Raw genomic sequence first — 13663 nt, forward strand, 5'->3', positions numbered from 1 at the left:
ATGGAATTAATGAAAGTGGTCAGTTCCCGGTAATCTTAGGCTAACATTTCTTTTTGCTCTGTCCTATCTGAATTGCCCCATCCCATCTTGCAACACACGAAGCTTTACAAACTGGAGCCTCTGAGAATGCAAAGGAATCTACCAGCATGATTAACCAGAAAACGATCGACAACGTGAATCCCAGGGCCATCAAGCACAAGAAATCCGATGACCTCAGAGATTATGGGCCTTTCTATTATGCTGGAGGCACAAATGGAACTGATCTGTACGTATAAAAGTAGAGTTTCATTGCACGTCTTGCAACTTGATGCCTCCTTAATGATGGGTCGTTCGAATATGATATCCTCTTTAATGAATTCTAGTTCATATTATTCCAAATTTCAATACTTTCTTCAAAAGTTGTAAGTTAAGAATATTCAATAAACAGGCGGTGCCTTGAGTTCATGCTGAACATTAACCTGATGCAGTTTTATTCTCACACCTCAAGATGTCACGATGGGTAGAATGACCTCCTTCTGTTTGAAAATTCTGTGATTTCTATGATGTCTTATACTGCTTCAGCACAGGCATCAGTGTCTCTCCTTAACCATTAGCAAAGGCCACAATCTCGATACCTATCTGTTTCTCTCTTTCCTTTTTCTTTCTCTCTGTCCCCCTCTCTCTCTCTCTCCTCTCTTTCTTTCTCCCTTTCTTTCTCTCTCCCATCTCTGTCTATCTCCTGTGTCTCACCCTCTTTCTCCCTGTTCCTCTCTCTCTCTCTCTCTCTTTCTTTTTTAGATATATGTATATAAGCTTCCTATCAAACATTTTCTGTGCATAAGAGAAAAAAATGGGTGGTGGATGGAACTCGGAGACTTTGCGCTAATTTTAACCTCGTGTTCCTACAAGAAAGAGGCACGTAAGAATTTAAAGTAAAAGGAGCATTCTGCCTTCCTGTTTGGTGCCCCTCTCTTCTCGGCTGATATTTGAGACCTTTGCTGCAGGCAGGCAAGGACCTGATTAAAACACCAAGGGGACCCCATGGCTATTTTCACTTGCCAGTTGTGCAAGGGGAATCACAACGCCACGATGCAGCAGGCACAGAAGAGGGGAAAAAAGATAAGCCATTGCTTTAAAATGAAATGTTTCTTTGAGGGCCAGCAGCAGCAGGGGTTTTGGCGTGAGTTAGGGCTGGTACATGTAAAATGGTCAGCGCCTGACACTGGCCCCTCCCACCCAGTTAGTTCAGATCAAAGCTGTTGGCTGATAGACGGGTGTGACAATGGGTTGATCTGCAAGTGGGTCCCAAGCTACACTGTGAGCACCACACGACATAGCCCTTCATTTATAGGGGCTTTGTGGCACGATCCAGTTTACAGATATGCTAAACTATAGGGAGATGTTGAGAGAAAATCAGACAGGCTATAATTTGCCAACCAAGAGTGTCTGAAAAGCCAGCTGCTGTCTGATTGACATCATCAGACACCCGCCAGCTATCTTAATTGGGCTGCAAAACATCCTAAAATTGGAGGGGATGGAGAAGGTAACCTTTAACCTTTAGCCTGCCCGCAGGTTCAAGGGAACTCTTTCACATGTTGATCAGTTTTGTTTGTTTGCTGTCCATCCATGGCAAATGTTGAAATTATTAAAATTGCAATGATAAGCAGTCCCAGCCACCGGAAGAATCTTCACTACTGTGATACTCTCGGCGGGATTTTCCACACCCGCCCGCCGCCGGGATCTTCCGGTCCCGCCGCAAATCAATGAGCTTCTGGCTGGGGCGCACCCTCGCCCGTGACAGGGCTGGAAAATCCTGGCCTGTATTTAATCCAAAACTTCTAAAAGTAAAGGACTTAAACATCTGGTGCGCCCAAGATGGCTTCCTCATTTGAATTCTTTGTACTTGAGCATAGAACCCATGGGCCAGGATATTGAGGTCGGCGAGCGGGGGGGTGCGGGGTCCACTCGCCGACACGTAAAATGACGCGGGATGACGTAGGGCGGAACTCCCGACATCACCCCGTGTCATTTCCATTTTCAGGTCGGCGGGGGCACAACCGGATCAGCTGTGCGCCCGTCAACCTGTCAACGGCCTATTGAGGCCATTTAAAAAGGTAATTTAACTAGTTAATGGACCTGCCTGTCCAACCGTAAGGTTGGCGGGCCGGCCGGGAGCCCTGGTGGGCTTCAGAAAAAGCATGAACGTGGATGAGGTTTCATGTCGGTTTTTAAAAATTTAATAAAAGTTTAATTAGAAGTGATGGACATGTCCCAACTCGTGTGACAGTGTCACAGGAGGGGACATGTCAGGGAAATTTTATTTCTCTACATTTACCATTTTTAAATTTGGTGCCGATCTCCCTGAGGCAGCACTTAGCCTCAGGGAGATGAGTGCGCTCTTTCATGCATGTGCGAAAGAGCGCACTCTCGGCTGAGGGATCCCCCCTGCCGCCAGCACAGGGAGCGCATAGCGCTTCCTGGTGGACGTCACACTGGGTGGACCTTAATTGGCCCGCCCACGTTAAATGGCGACGCACCCCCAATTGGGAGGCACACCCGCATGCGCCCGCTCCTGAACTCCCCCCTCCCCTCCCCCCACCGGATGGGGGGAAAATTCTTCCCATGGGCACTTATGTCCTTTTGAATCTAGAATGCACAGGAGTTGTAGTTGTAGGCAGGGAGTCACAATACATGCAGATGATACTCTCTCTCATCTGCCATTCTTTCTTCCCTGTACATGGCATTGTGTACACAGGACTGTCATTGTCTGTCTACAAAATTAACCATTGTCCATCAGAGATGGTGGCCTCAGGTGAACAATTGTTCCTGGTTGTGTAGGTTTGTTACACTGGGTTGATTCAGGACTGCCACCATTACTGGCTCAGTTTCCTCCTCGCAACTCCGCCATTTTCTCTGGGTTTGCCAACTCTCCATGATTATCCTGGAGTTTCCAGGGATTGAAGATTAATCTCCAGGACACTGACATGTGAAACCAGGGAGAAAAATTATAGAGACATTGAGCTCTATTGTTTTTCATTTTCTTTGAACACTTTCATTTATTAATTCAAAAAACATTGCAGTTGACCAACAGGGAAGAGCAAGCCAATTGGTTAACAGAGTCTGTTTTCTTTCTTATTAGCTGTGGGAAGGCAGTACACCTGAAGAAATGGGCCAATGATAAGAGTGTAGGGGTGGAGTGGTTCAAGGTGGGAAGTCACATGATCATACCTCTAAGAATGCATCCAACCCTAATTTTCTGTGCTATTTATGAGGACATGGATAACACCACCCCCATCCAAGGACAAAATTTTTAGCTCGGCGGGCGGGCACGTGCCCAACCTGCTTGAGCGTAAAATGAGGCACGTTGATGTCAGGCGAGCATCCTGAAGTCAATGCGCAGTCGCACGATAGTTCATTCAGCTGGAGCACACCGGAGTCGGCACTGCACCCACCAACAATTACAAGGCCTGTTAAGGCTATTAACAAGGTTATTGAATTTACGGTTGTGGGCAGGCGAAAAGGCCAAGTGGCCTTTGCACTTTTTAGGAAACCTCATCCATGGGCGGGATGAGGTTTCCTAAAACAAATAAAATATTAAAATTTAATTAATATTTCCTTGCTCATGCGACAGTGTCAAATGAGGAGACATGTTTTATTACATTATTTACTTTTTTTTTTGAAAATGCTTCATCTCCCTGAGACAGCTCTATGCCTCAGGGAGATTATCGAGTGCAAACTCGTGTGCATGTGAAAAGGTCACGCTCGCCCCCCCACCCCCCCCCACACAGGCAGCGCTAAGTGCTGCCGCTCGCGTTTCATGCTGGGCGGGCCTTAATTGGCCCACCCACGTAAAATCGCCTTCTGGCCTCGATCGCGGGTGGTGGTCAGCTTCCTGACTGCCCCCTCACGCTCCAGCTGAGCTCATGGGACAAGGGTAAGATTCTACCTCTAGAGTTGTTGGGGGTCTAGCAAGTTTCCATCAGCAAAAATTCATGGCGACCATTGCAGTTATATGTGAGATAGGACCAAAGAGGTTCATTACAGGTTAGCATGTAACTGGAAACAAACAACACAGGAGTGAAGAACGATGGAGGGATTGTTGTGTGTTTCTTGACCTGTAAATCCGCATCGATCCTTTCCTTTACTCCGTCGCTGCAAAACATATTACAAATATTGCTGATACTAACAAGGCTCAAGAAAGCTTACCCATACAACCTGAATTTAAAATAAACTCGCACTGTGCACATCAATGGCTAAGAAATTCATGTCTGACTGGCTGGCTGGTTTAGTTTAATTAGGCTTTCACCACAGTGATTAGCTTATTGTCTACCTCAGTCATTGTGCAAGAGTGATACTAGCATTTAATTAACCATATTTATATTTAATTAACTAGAAGTATTTCATTAACTGTGAACAACACAGACTGGAGGCAGTGATATTATAACTCGCAGTTGGATTCTGTGGGGGGGGAGAATTTTCTCCCCGTCGGAGGGCTGGGTGGGAGTGGGCTGGGCGCATCGCCATTTTAATTGGCCCACCCAGCGTGACGTGCACCTGGAAGTGCTGAGCGCTCCCTGTGCGGATGGGGGGAGGAGGCTGATTCGGGGCCTGTGCTCTTTCACGCATGCACGCGAAAGAGCGCAGAAATCTCCCTGAGGCACGGAGCTGCCTCAGGGAGATTAGTTTGATTTTCAAAAAATTTAAATAAAGAAAGAAAAATTTTTTAAGATGTCCCCTCGTGTGACAGTGTCACATGAGCTGGGACATGTCTATGAATTTTATTTAAATTTTCTATTGAAGTTTAAAAACCTTCATGAAACCTCATCCCGCTCGTGGATGAGGTTTCATGATAAATGCGAAGGCTGCCTGGGCTCTTCGCCTGCCCGCCGACCTTAAGGTTGGACGGGCAGCTCAGTTAATAACTTTAATTAGTATTTAAATGGCCTTAATAGGCCTTTGACAGCTCGGCGGGCGCGCAGCGGACTCCACTGCGCACCCGCCGAACTGAAGATCTGAATGACGCACGGTGACATCGGGACGCAGGCCCGACATTGCCACGCATCATTTTACAGGCCACCCTCACCGACCCGAAGATTTTGGCCTGGGAGTAGTATCGCCACAGGTCGGATGGTTCAGATCTGATCCAAGATCGACTGGACCTTGCCCCTTAATTTCTTGCCCTTTTCCTTCTGTTGGGCCTCTCCCAGCCTTTACACCTTTTTAAGTTATTTGCATATTCATTTAGTTGACAAGTGTGATCCTGAGCTTCCAGTCACCGGTCATTTTAATTCTCCACTGCACTCCTACTCTGACCTCTATGTCCTCACCCTCCTACATTGCTCCACTGAAGCTCAATGTATGTGTGGGGAAAAGCACTTCATTCCATTAGGCACTTAACGACCTTCCAAACTCAACACTGAGTTCAACAATTTCAAATCATAAGCTCTGCTCTCATTTTATGTTTGTTTCTGGATAAAAGTTGATAGTAATGATTCTGCATTTTCCCATTTACACCTCCCTTAGACACATCCTTTGTTTCTTTAATTGTCCCATTATCACCTACTTTTTACCTTGCACCATCAAGTATTTTGTCATTTAATCGCCTCTGACTTCACCCCATCTCGAACTTCCCTTTTGTTCTTTCCCTCCCCAACCCCTTTCCCTGCCTCTGCACTTGCTTGAAGCCTGCTACATCTCTAACTGTTTCCACTTCTGAGGAGAGGTCATTGACCTGAAACATTAACTGTTTCACTCTCCACAGATGCTGCTAGGTCTACATACATATGAACATACAAATTAGGATGAGGGGTAGGCCATTCGGCCCCTTGAGCCTGCTCCGCCATTCAATAAGATCATGGCCGATCTGATTGTGGCCTCGACTCCACATTCCCACCTACCCCCAGTAACCTTTGACTCCCTTGTTAGTCAAGAATCTATCTACCTCTGCCTTGTAATATTCAATGACCCTACCTCCATTGTTCCCTGGGGAAGACAGTTCCAAAGGTTCACAACCCACTGACAGAAAAAATTTCTTCTCATCTCTGTCTTAAATGGGAGACTCCTTATTTTTAAACCGTGTCCCCTAGTTCTAGCCTCTCCCACAAGGGGAAACATCCTTTCAGCAACCATCCTGTCAAGTCCCCTCAGGATCTTATGTGTTTCAATAAGATCCCCTCTCTTTCTTCTAAGCTCCAATGCATACAGGCCCAGCCTGTCCAACCTTTCCTCATAAGATAACCCCCCAATCCCAGGTTTCAGTTGAGTAAACCTCCTCCTTTGAAGTGCTACTAACTCATTTATGTCCTTTCTTAACTGGGGAGACCAAAATTCCAGTACTCCAGATGTGGTCTCACTAATGCCCTGTACAACTGTAGCAAAACATCCCTACTTCTCTATTCTATTCTCCTTGCAACAAATGACAACATTCCATTTGCCTTCCTGATTACTTGCTGTGCCTGCGGACTAACTTTTTGTGGTACATGTACCAGGACACCCAGGTCCCACTGTACCTCCGAGTTCTACAATCTCTCTCCATTTAAATAATATGCTACTTTTCTATTCTTCCTGCCAAAGTGGACAAGTTCACATTTTCCCACATCATACTACATCTGCAAAATTCTTGCCCACTCACTTAACCTATCCATATCCCTTTGCAGACTCCTTATGTCCTCTTTACAACTCATTTTCCTACCTATGTTTGTGTCATGAGCAAATTTAGCAACCATACATTTGGTTCCTTCACCCAAGTCATCAATATAAATTGATCCCTGTAACACTCCACTAGTCATATCTTGCCAACCCGAAAATGACCCATTTATGGCCTATTCTCTGTTTCCTGTTAGCTAACCAATCCTCTATCCATGCTACTATGCTACCCCCATACCATGAGCTCTTATTTTGCATAATAACCTTTGCTGTGACATCTTGTCAAATGCCTTCTGGAAATCCAAGTACAGCACATTCACAAGTTCCTCTTTATCCACATTGCTTGTTACTTCCTCAAAGAATTCCAATAAATTGGTCGAACATGATTTCCCTTCACAAAACCATGTTGACTCTGTCTGATTGCATTGAGATTTTCTAAGTGCCCTGCTATAACCTCCTTAAAAATAGATTTCAGCATTTCCCCCATGACAGATGTTAAGCTAACTGGCCTCTAGGTTCCTGCTTTCTATCTCTGTTCTTGAATAGAGGAGTCACATTTGTTATTTTCCAATCTGATGGGACCATTCCAGAATCTAGGGAATTTTGGAAAATTAAAACCCAATACATCTACTATCTCAGCAGCCACTTCTTTTAAGACCCCAGCATGAAGTCCACCAGGACCTGGGAACTTGTCAGCTTTTAGGTCTAATAATTTTCTCAGTACCCTTTTCCTGGTGAACGTAATTGTTTCAAGTTCCTCCCTCCCTTTCATCTCCTGATTCACAATTATTTCTGTTATTTGTATCCTCTACAGTGAAGACATGCAAAATATGAATTCAATACATCTGCCATTTCCTTATTTTCCATTATTAATTCCCAATGCTCACTCTCTAGAGAACCAACTCTCACATTACTTACTCTTATCCCTTTTCAATACCTGTAGAAACTCTTACCAACTGTTATTATATTTCTAGCTAGCTTTCTCTTTAATTTCTCTCTCCTTATTAATCTTTTTGACATTCTTTGCCTTTCTTTATATTCTGTCCAATCTTCTGATTTGCCACTCATCTTTGCAAAATTATACACCTTTTCTTTCAACTTGATACCATCTTTAACTTCCTTAGCCACAGATGGTGTGTCCTTCCCCTAGGGTCTTCCTTTCTCACTGGAATGTATCTCTTCTGAGTATTCTGAAATATCTCCTTAAATGTCTGCCACTGCATCTCATAGAGTCATAGAGGTCTACAGCACAGAAATAGGCCCTTCGGCCCATCGAGTCTGCGCCGGTCAAACAAGTTCTAATCCCATTTTCCAGCACTAGGCCCATAGCCTCGAATGCCATGGCATCGCAAGTGCCATGTCCAAATACTTCTTAAATGTTATAGGGTTTCTGCCTCTCCCACCCTTTCAGGCAGTGAGTTCCAGATTCCCACCATCCTCTGGGTGAAAAAATTCTTCCTCACATCTCCTCTAAACCTCCTTCCCCTTACCTTAAATCTGCGCCCCCTGGTTATTGATCCTTCCACCAAGGGGAAAAGTTCCTTCGTGTCTACCCTATCTATGCCCCTCATAATTTTGTACACCTCAATCATGTCCCCCCTCAATCTCCTCTGCTCCAGGGAAAATAACCTCAGTCTATCCAATCTCTCCACATAACTACAACTCTCCAGCCCAGGCAACATCCTGGTAAATTTCCTCTGCACTCTCTCTAGTGCAATCACATCCTTCCTATAATGCGGATTCCAGAACTGCATGCAATACTCTAGCTGTGGCCTAACCAGCCTTTTATACAGTTCCAGCATAACCTCCCTGCTCTTATAGTCTATGCCTCGGCTAATAAAGGCAAGTGTCCCATTTGCCTTCTTAACCACCTTATATACCTGTCCCGCTACCTTAAGGGACCGGTGGACATGCAGATCAAGGTCCCTCTGATCCTTGGTACTTCCCAGGGTCCTACCAATCATCGTGTTTTCCCGTGCCTTGATTGTCCTGCCCAAGTGTATCACCTCACACTTATCTGGATTAAATTCCATTTGCCACTAATCAACCCATCTGACCAGCCCGTCTATATCTTCCTGCAATCTAAGGCTATCCTCCTCACTATTCACCACCCCATCAATTTTCATGTCATCCACGAACTTACTGATCAACCCTCCTACATTCAAGTCTAAATCGTTTATATATATCACAAACAGCAAGGGACCTAACACTGGTCCCTGTGGAACCCCACTGGTCACAGGCATCCAGTCACAAAAACACCCCTCGACCATCACCCTCTGCTTCCTGCCACTCAGCCAATCCTGGATCTAATTTGCCAAATTGCCTTGGATCCCATGGGTTTTTCTTCGTTATCAGTCTCCCATGCGGGACTTATCAAAAGTCTTGCTGAAGTCCAAGTAGACTGCATCAAATGCATTGCCCTCATCTACACACTTCAAAAAATTCAATCAAATTGGTCAGACATGACCTCCCCTTAACAAAACCATGCTGACTGTCCTTGATGAGTCCCTGCCTCTCCAAGTGTAGATTAATTCTGTCCCTCAGAATTGCTTCCAATAGTTTCCCCACCACTGAGGTTACTCTACTGATCTATCTCTTAGCATAATTTCCCAGTTCACTTTAGCCAGCTCTGCCTTCATGCCCTCATAATTGCCCTTAAGTTTAAAACACTAGTCCTAAATCCACTCTTCTCTCCCTCAACTTGAATGTGAAATTCAATCATATTTTGATCACTGCAACCTAGGGGGTGCCTTTACAATGAGGTCATTAATTAATCCTATCTCATGCACATTACTAGATCTAATATAGCCTGCTCTCTGGTTGGCTCCAGAATGTGCTACTTTAAGAAACTGTCCCGAAAATATGAACTCATCACCCAGGCTACCTTTGCCAATCTGATTTGTCCAGTCTATTTGTAGATTAAAATCACTCATGATTATCGCCGTACCTTTCTCAAATCTGCTGAATGTTTCCAGCATTTTCTGCTTATCTTTCAGATTTCCAGCACCCAAAGTATTTCACTTTAGTTATTTCCACATTCTTTTGTTCTCTTAATGTCTTTCCATTGCCTCATTCCTTCTTTTATACCATCAAACAGTTTTCTGTTCACCACTTTCTGGGTCATTTGACCCGTTACTATTCTGTTGTATTTGTGGCTTTTTTCTAAAAAAACCAACTGAAATATTAATCTGAATTTTGCCTGCAAAGAGTGCAGAAGCTTTAACACTCAAATAACAACAAAGTTTAAAAATAAATAAATATTGTTTTATGTCAATTGTTTAATCAGGGTAAAAGTGGTTAGTTAAACATCAAAAGCTTTACTGGCACTTGTGTGATCAGCTGTTATGGAACATATGAGGGAGAACTGGGGTCTGGAAGTAAATGAGGGAACCTCAGGAGGTTTACCCGGATGATACCAGGAATGAGAGACTTCAGGTAAGTGGAAAGATTGGAGAAGCTGGGATTGTCCTCCTTAAACCAGAGAAAGTTAAGGAAATGTATTCAAAATAATAAGGATCTTGATAGAGCAAGCAAGGGAAAACCATTTTCTCAGACAAGTGGAACAATAACCAGAGGATATAGGTTTAAAATAGCTGGGGGAGATGGTGGTGTAGTGGTAATGTCACTGGACCTACCAACGTACGAACAAGGAGCAGGAAAAGGCCATTCAACCCCTCGAACCTGCTCCGCCATTTAATAAGATCATGGCTGATCTGTTGGTAATCTGAAATCTGCAACCCACCTACTGTTGATAACCTATCACCCCCTTGCTTACCAAGAATCTATCCACCTCTGCCTTAAAAATATTCAAAAACTCTGCTTCCACCACCTTTTCAGGAAGAGCATTCCAAAGACTCTCGACCCTCTGAGAGAAAAAAATTCGCCTCATCTCTGTTTTAAATGGGCGAGCCCTTATTTTTAAACAGTGACCCTGAGTTCAAGATTCTTCCGCAAGAGCAAACATCCTCTCTACTTCCACCCTGTCAAAATGAGTAATCCAGAGGCTCAGGCCAATACTCTGGGTCCATGGGTTCAAATCTCACCAAGGCAGGTAGAGGGGTTTAACTTCAACTAATAAATCTGGAATTGAAAGCTAGTCTACTGTGGAACTACCACCAGTTTGTTGGCACCATCTGATTCACAAATGCCCTTTGGAGGAAGGAAATCTGGGCCTACATGTGACTCCAGACCCACAGCAAAGTGGTTGACTGTTAACTGCCCCCTGAAATGGCCTGGCAAGCCACTCCGTTCAAGGACAACTAGGAAGGGGCAACAAATGCTGGTCTTGCCAGTGACACCCACATCCCATGAAAGAATAGACAAAAAGTTATTTCATGCAGTGTTTTTGTGATCTGGAACACACTACCTGAAAGGGTGGTGTAATCATATTTCATCTGAACTTTCAAAAGGCAAAAGCTGGATGTCTTTGAAGAGGACTAATTTTCAGGGTTATTGGGTGGAGGTTCGGGTGCGGGACTAAATTGAATAGCTCTTTCAAAGAGCCAGCACAGGCACAATGGACCAAATAGCCTCCTTCTGTACTGTAACGCTCTATGGCCAGGATTTTGCCCTCGTCAGGGGGGCGAGCGGGAGCGGTTGGGAAGCCGATCGCCGCCCATGATTGGGGCCTGACCGTGATTTCACACTGGCGGGCCAAGTAAGGCCCACCCAGCATGAAACGTGCGCTGCACTACTTAGCGCTGCCTGTGTGGGGAGGGGGAGGAGGACGAGCTTGGAAGTTCGCGCATGCACGTGGGTGTGTGCAGGAAAAGCTCCCCGAAGCACAGAGCTGCCTCAGGGAAATGAAGATTTTGAACAATGAAAATGAAGAATTTAAAAATGTTGGGGGACATGTTAGAAATTTTAATTTGAAATTTTTTAAAAAAAAATCAATGAATGAAACCTCATCCCGCCCGTGAATAGGATTTCAAAAAAAATCCAAAGGCCCACTTGGCCTTTTCGCCTGCCCGCCAACCATAAGGTTGGATGGGCCACGACAAATTTAATTCAATTGGTACTTTAATAGCCCTGTTAATTGTTGGCGGGCTCGCTGCCGACTCTGGCGCGCACCTGCTGACTGAAATATTGCGCGAGTGCGCAATGACACCAGGATGCTCGCCCGACGTCATCGCGCGTCATTTTATGCTCATTTGAGTCGGGTGCGCACCTGCCCAACGAGCGCAATACTCTGGCCTGTGATTCTATGTAAGAAAGACGCTGCAGTTTGGTCTGTTTCAGCTCTTCTCCTCGTACTGAAACCCATTGAAATCCCACGCTATTTCTCTTTAATGCAGAATTGTCAACTACTGCGAGAACAGGGGATGGAAGCGAATTTTTGAGAACAACAGAGGGGACTACATATTCAAATGGTCAGAATACAGAATGCTTTCCAACTACCAAAACTTCCGTCCAGGTAAGGAGGAGATCAGAAGGACTAAACCTGGGAGCTATCGTAACCTTAGGCGTCACATTAATGGAAGCTGATCTAAATGTGTAACAGGTGGTGGTAATATTTGGATAAATCTGGCAACTTTATCAAAGGCAGCCTAGATAAAGGTATAGTTACACTTGAGGTAAAGTGTTCTTAGCAGTTCACAATCTCTGACTCTCGGTTCTTATGAAATCTTTGGGCGGAATCCCATTCCCTCCCTGTGGCGAGTTTGGTGGCGGGAGTCATTTAATCAGGTGGGAGGGCGATGGGAAGGAATCCCCGATTAGGTCTGTGACAGTAAGGCCCATGGATGGCCTTCCCATCCCACCGCAAATTGAGGTCCTTGAGTGATCAATTGATGCCCACTTAAGAGACTCATCCCAACACCACCGGTATTGGCAGGGACCTCGCCATGCAGGGAGCACAACGAGCAAACCTATGTGGGGTTGCTTGCGGCTCCCTGGGTTGGACAGGGGGGGGTTCCTTTGCTCAAAGGTGCTTAGTGCCTGATTGTGGGACCTGACATTGGGAAGGGAGGGGTCCACTGAGAGCCAAGCCCCTGCCCTTGCTGCGACTCCCCCTCCCACTCCCAGGATCCCCTTCCGCCATCACTCGCCTCTGACCCGGGATCCAGTGACTATCCTCAGCCTCAGCTGACTGTCATTCCAGCAGCAGCCACTACCTCCCCAGTGGCACTGCCGTTCAATAGAGCTGCCAGCCTCTGATCGGCCGGCAGCTCTTGGCGCGCAGGACTTCAGCCCCCGGAGTCCTTGACCCGGAGGAAGGCCTGCTGCTGACCTGTGAAGTGCCTGAGTGGAACAAGATTTGGCGGGCTGTCCCTAAAAGAGGCGACGCAGGGCTCTCATCGGCTCTCCAGCCGGCAGCTAAGACCTTCACAAGATTCTGCCCTTCATATCTAATGAAGCCTGTTTGAATTAGGTGAGCCCGATGAGTCCGTCCTCAGTGCTTTTCCCCAAATGAGGGGATTCAGAATTTCTTCACGAGGGAACAGCGTTGTGGGTGAGTTTTGCCCTTCCTGCTGGAATCAAGCTGTGCTGCCCAGCTGCGTTTACATCAACGCAACAGAGGGAAGCAGATACAGAGCCTCTGAATTCCTGAGCCTCTCCATCCAGTCAAACTCTCTGCGGTATAGCCAGGGGGACGAGCACCTTCTGACTCAGGTGAGGCAAAGCTGAAGGAAAAGGTGTCAGAAGCAACTGCTTATCCTGGCACCAGAGAACATTGCTAAGTATCAGACTGAGGAACTGAGAATCCCATCCTGCTCAACATAATGGTTAAATGGTTAGAATCTAGCAGCATCTTTTCAAGCAGCTTTTTAGTTCCCTCCTCTCACCCTCCAGCTGTGACTCAGTAGCTATTTGTTTTTATTCCCCACCCCATCTAGAAAGCAGTATGGGTTAGTATTCTATGTTAAAGATGCTATATAAATGCAATTATTGTCCCTGACATTACTGGTTATCTCCACCAGCCTTTATCCTCACAGTCATCAAACTTACCCTGTTTGGACTTCCCTTAGGGAGTGAGTAATACTCATCGTGGTGAAAGTTATCTGTGGTTTATTGAAAAATGAGGCTGATTGGCTACCTG

At 45.6% G+C, this 13663-nt stretch overlaps 1 protein-coding gene across 1 annotated transcript in view; it reads left to right on the forward strand.

Annotated features, from left to right (window-relative positions):
- Positions 1 to 146: 146 nt before the first annotated feature.
- LOC144691134 (protein polyglycylase TTLL10-like) overlaps positions 147 to 13663 on the forward strand; it is a 53509-nt gene continuing 39992 nt past the window's right edge. Inside the window, exons 1-2 of the mRNA XM_078559201.1 lie at positions 147 to 265; positions 11919 to 12037. Of these exons, the coding sequence (XP_078415327.1) occupies positions 147 to 265; positions 11919 to 12037 (238 nt within the window). The remainder of the gene's footprint in view (positions 266 to 11918; positions 12038 to 13663) is intronic.

Source organism: Cetorhinus maximus, chromosome 15, assembly GCF_964194155.1.
Source record: "Cetorhinus maximus chromosome 15, sCetMax3.hap1.1, whole genome shotgun sequence".
NCBI classification, from domain to species: domain Eukaryota; kingdom Metazoa; phylum Chordata; class Chondrichthyes; order Lamniformes; family Cetorhinidae; genus Cetorhinus; species Cetorhinus maximus.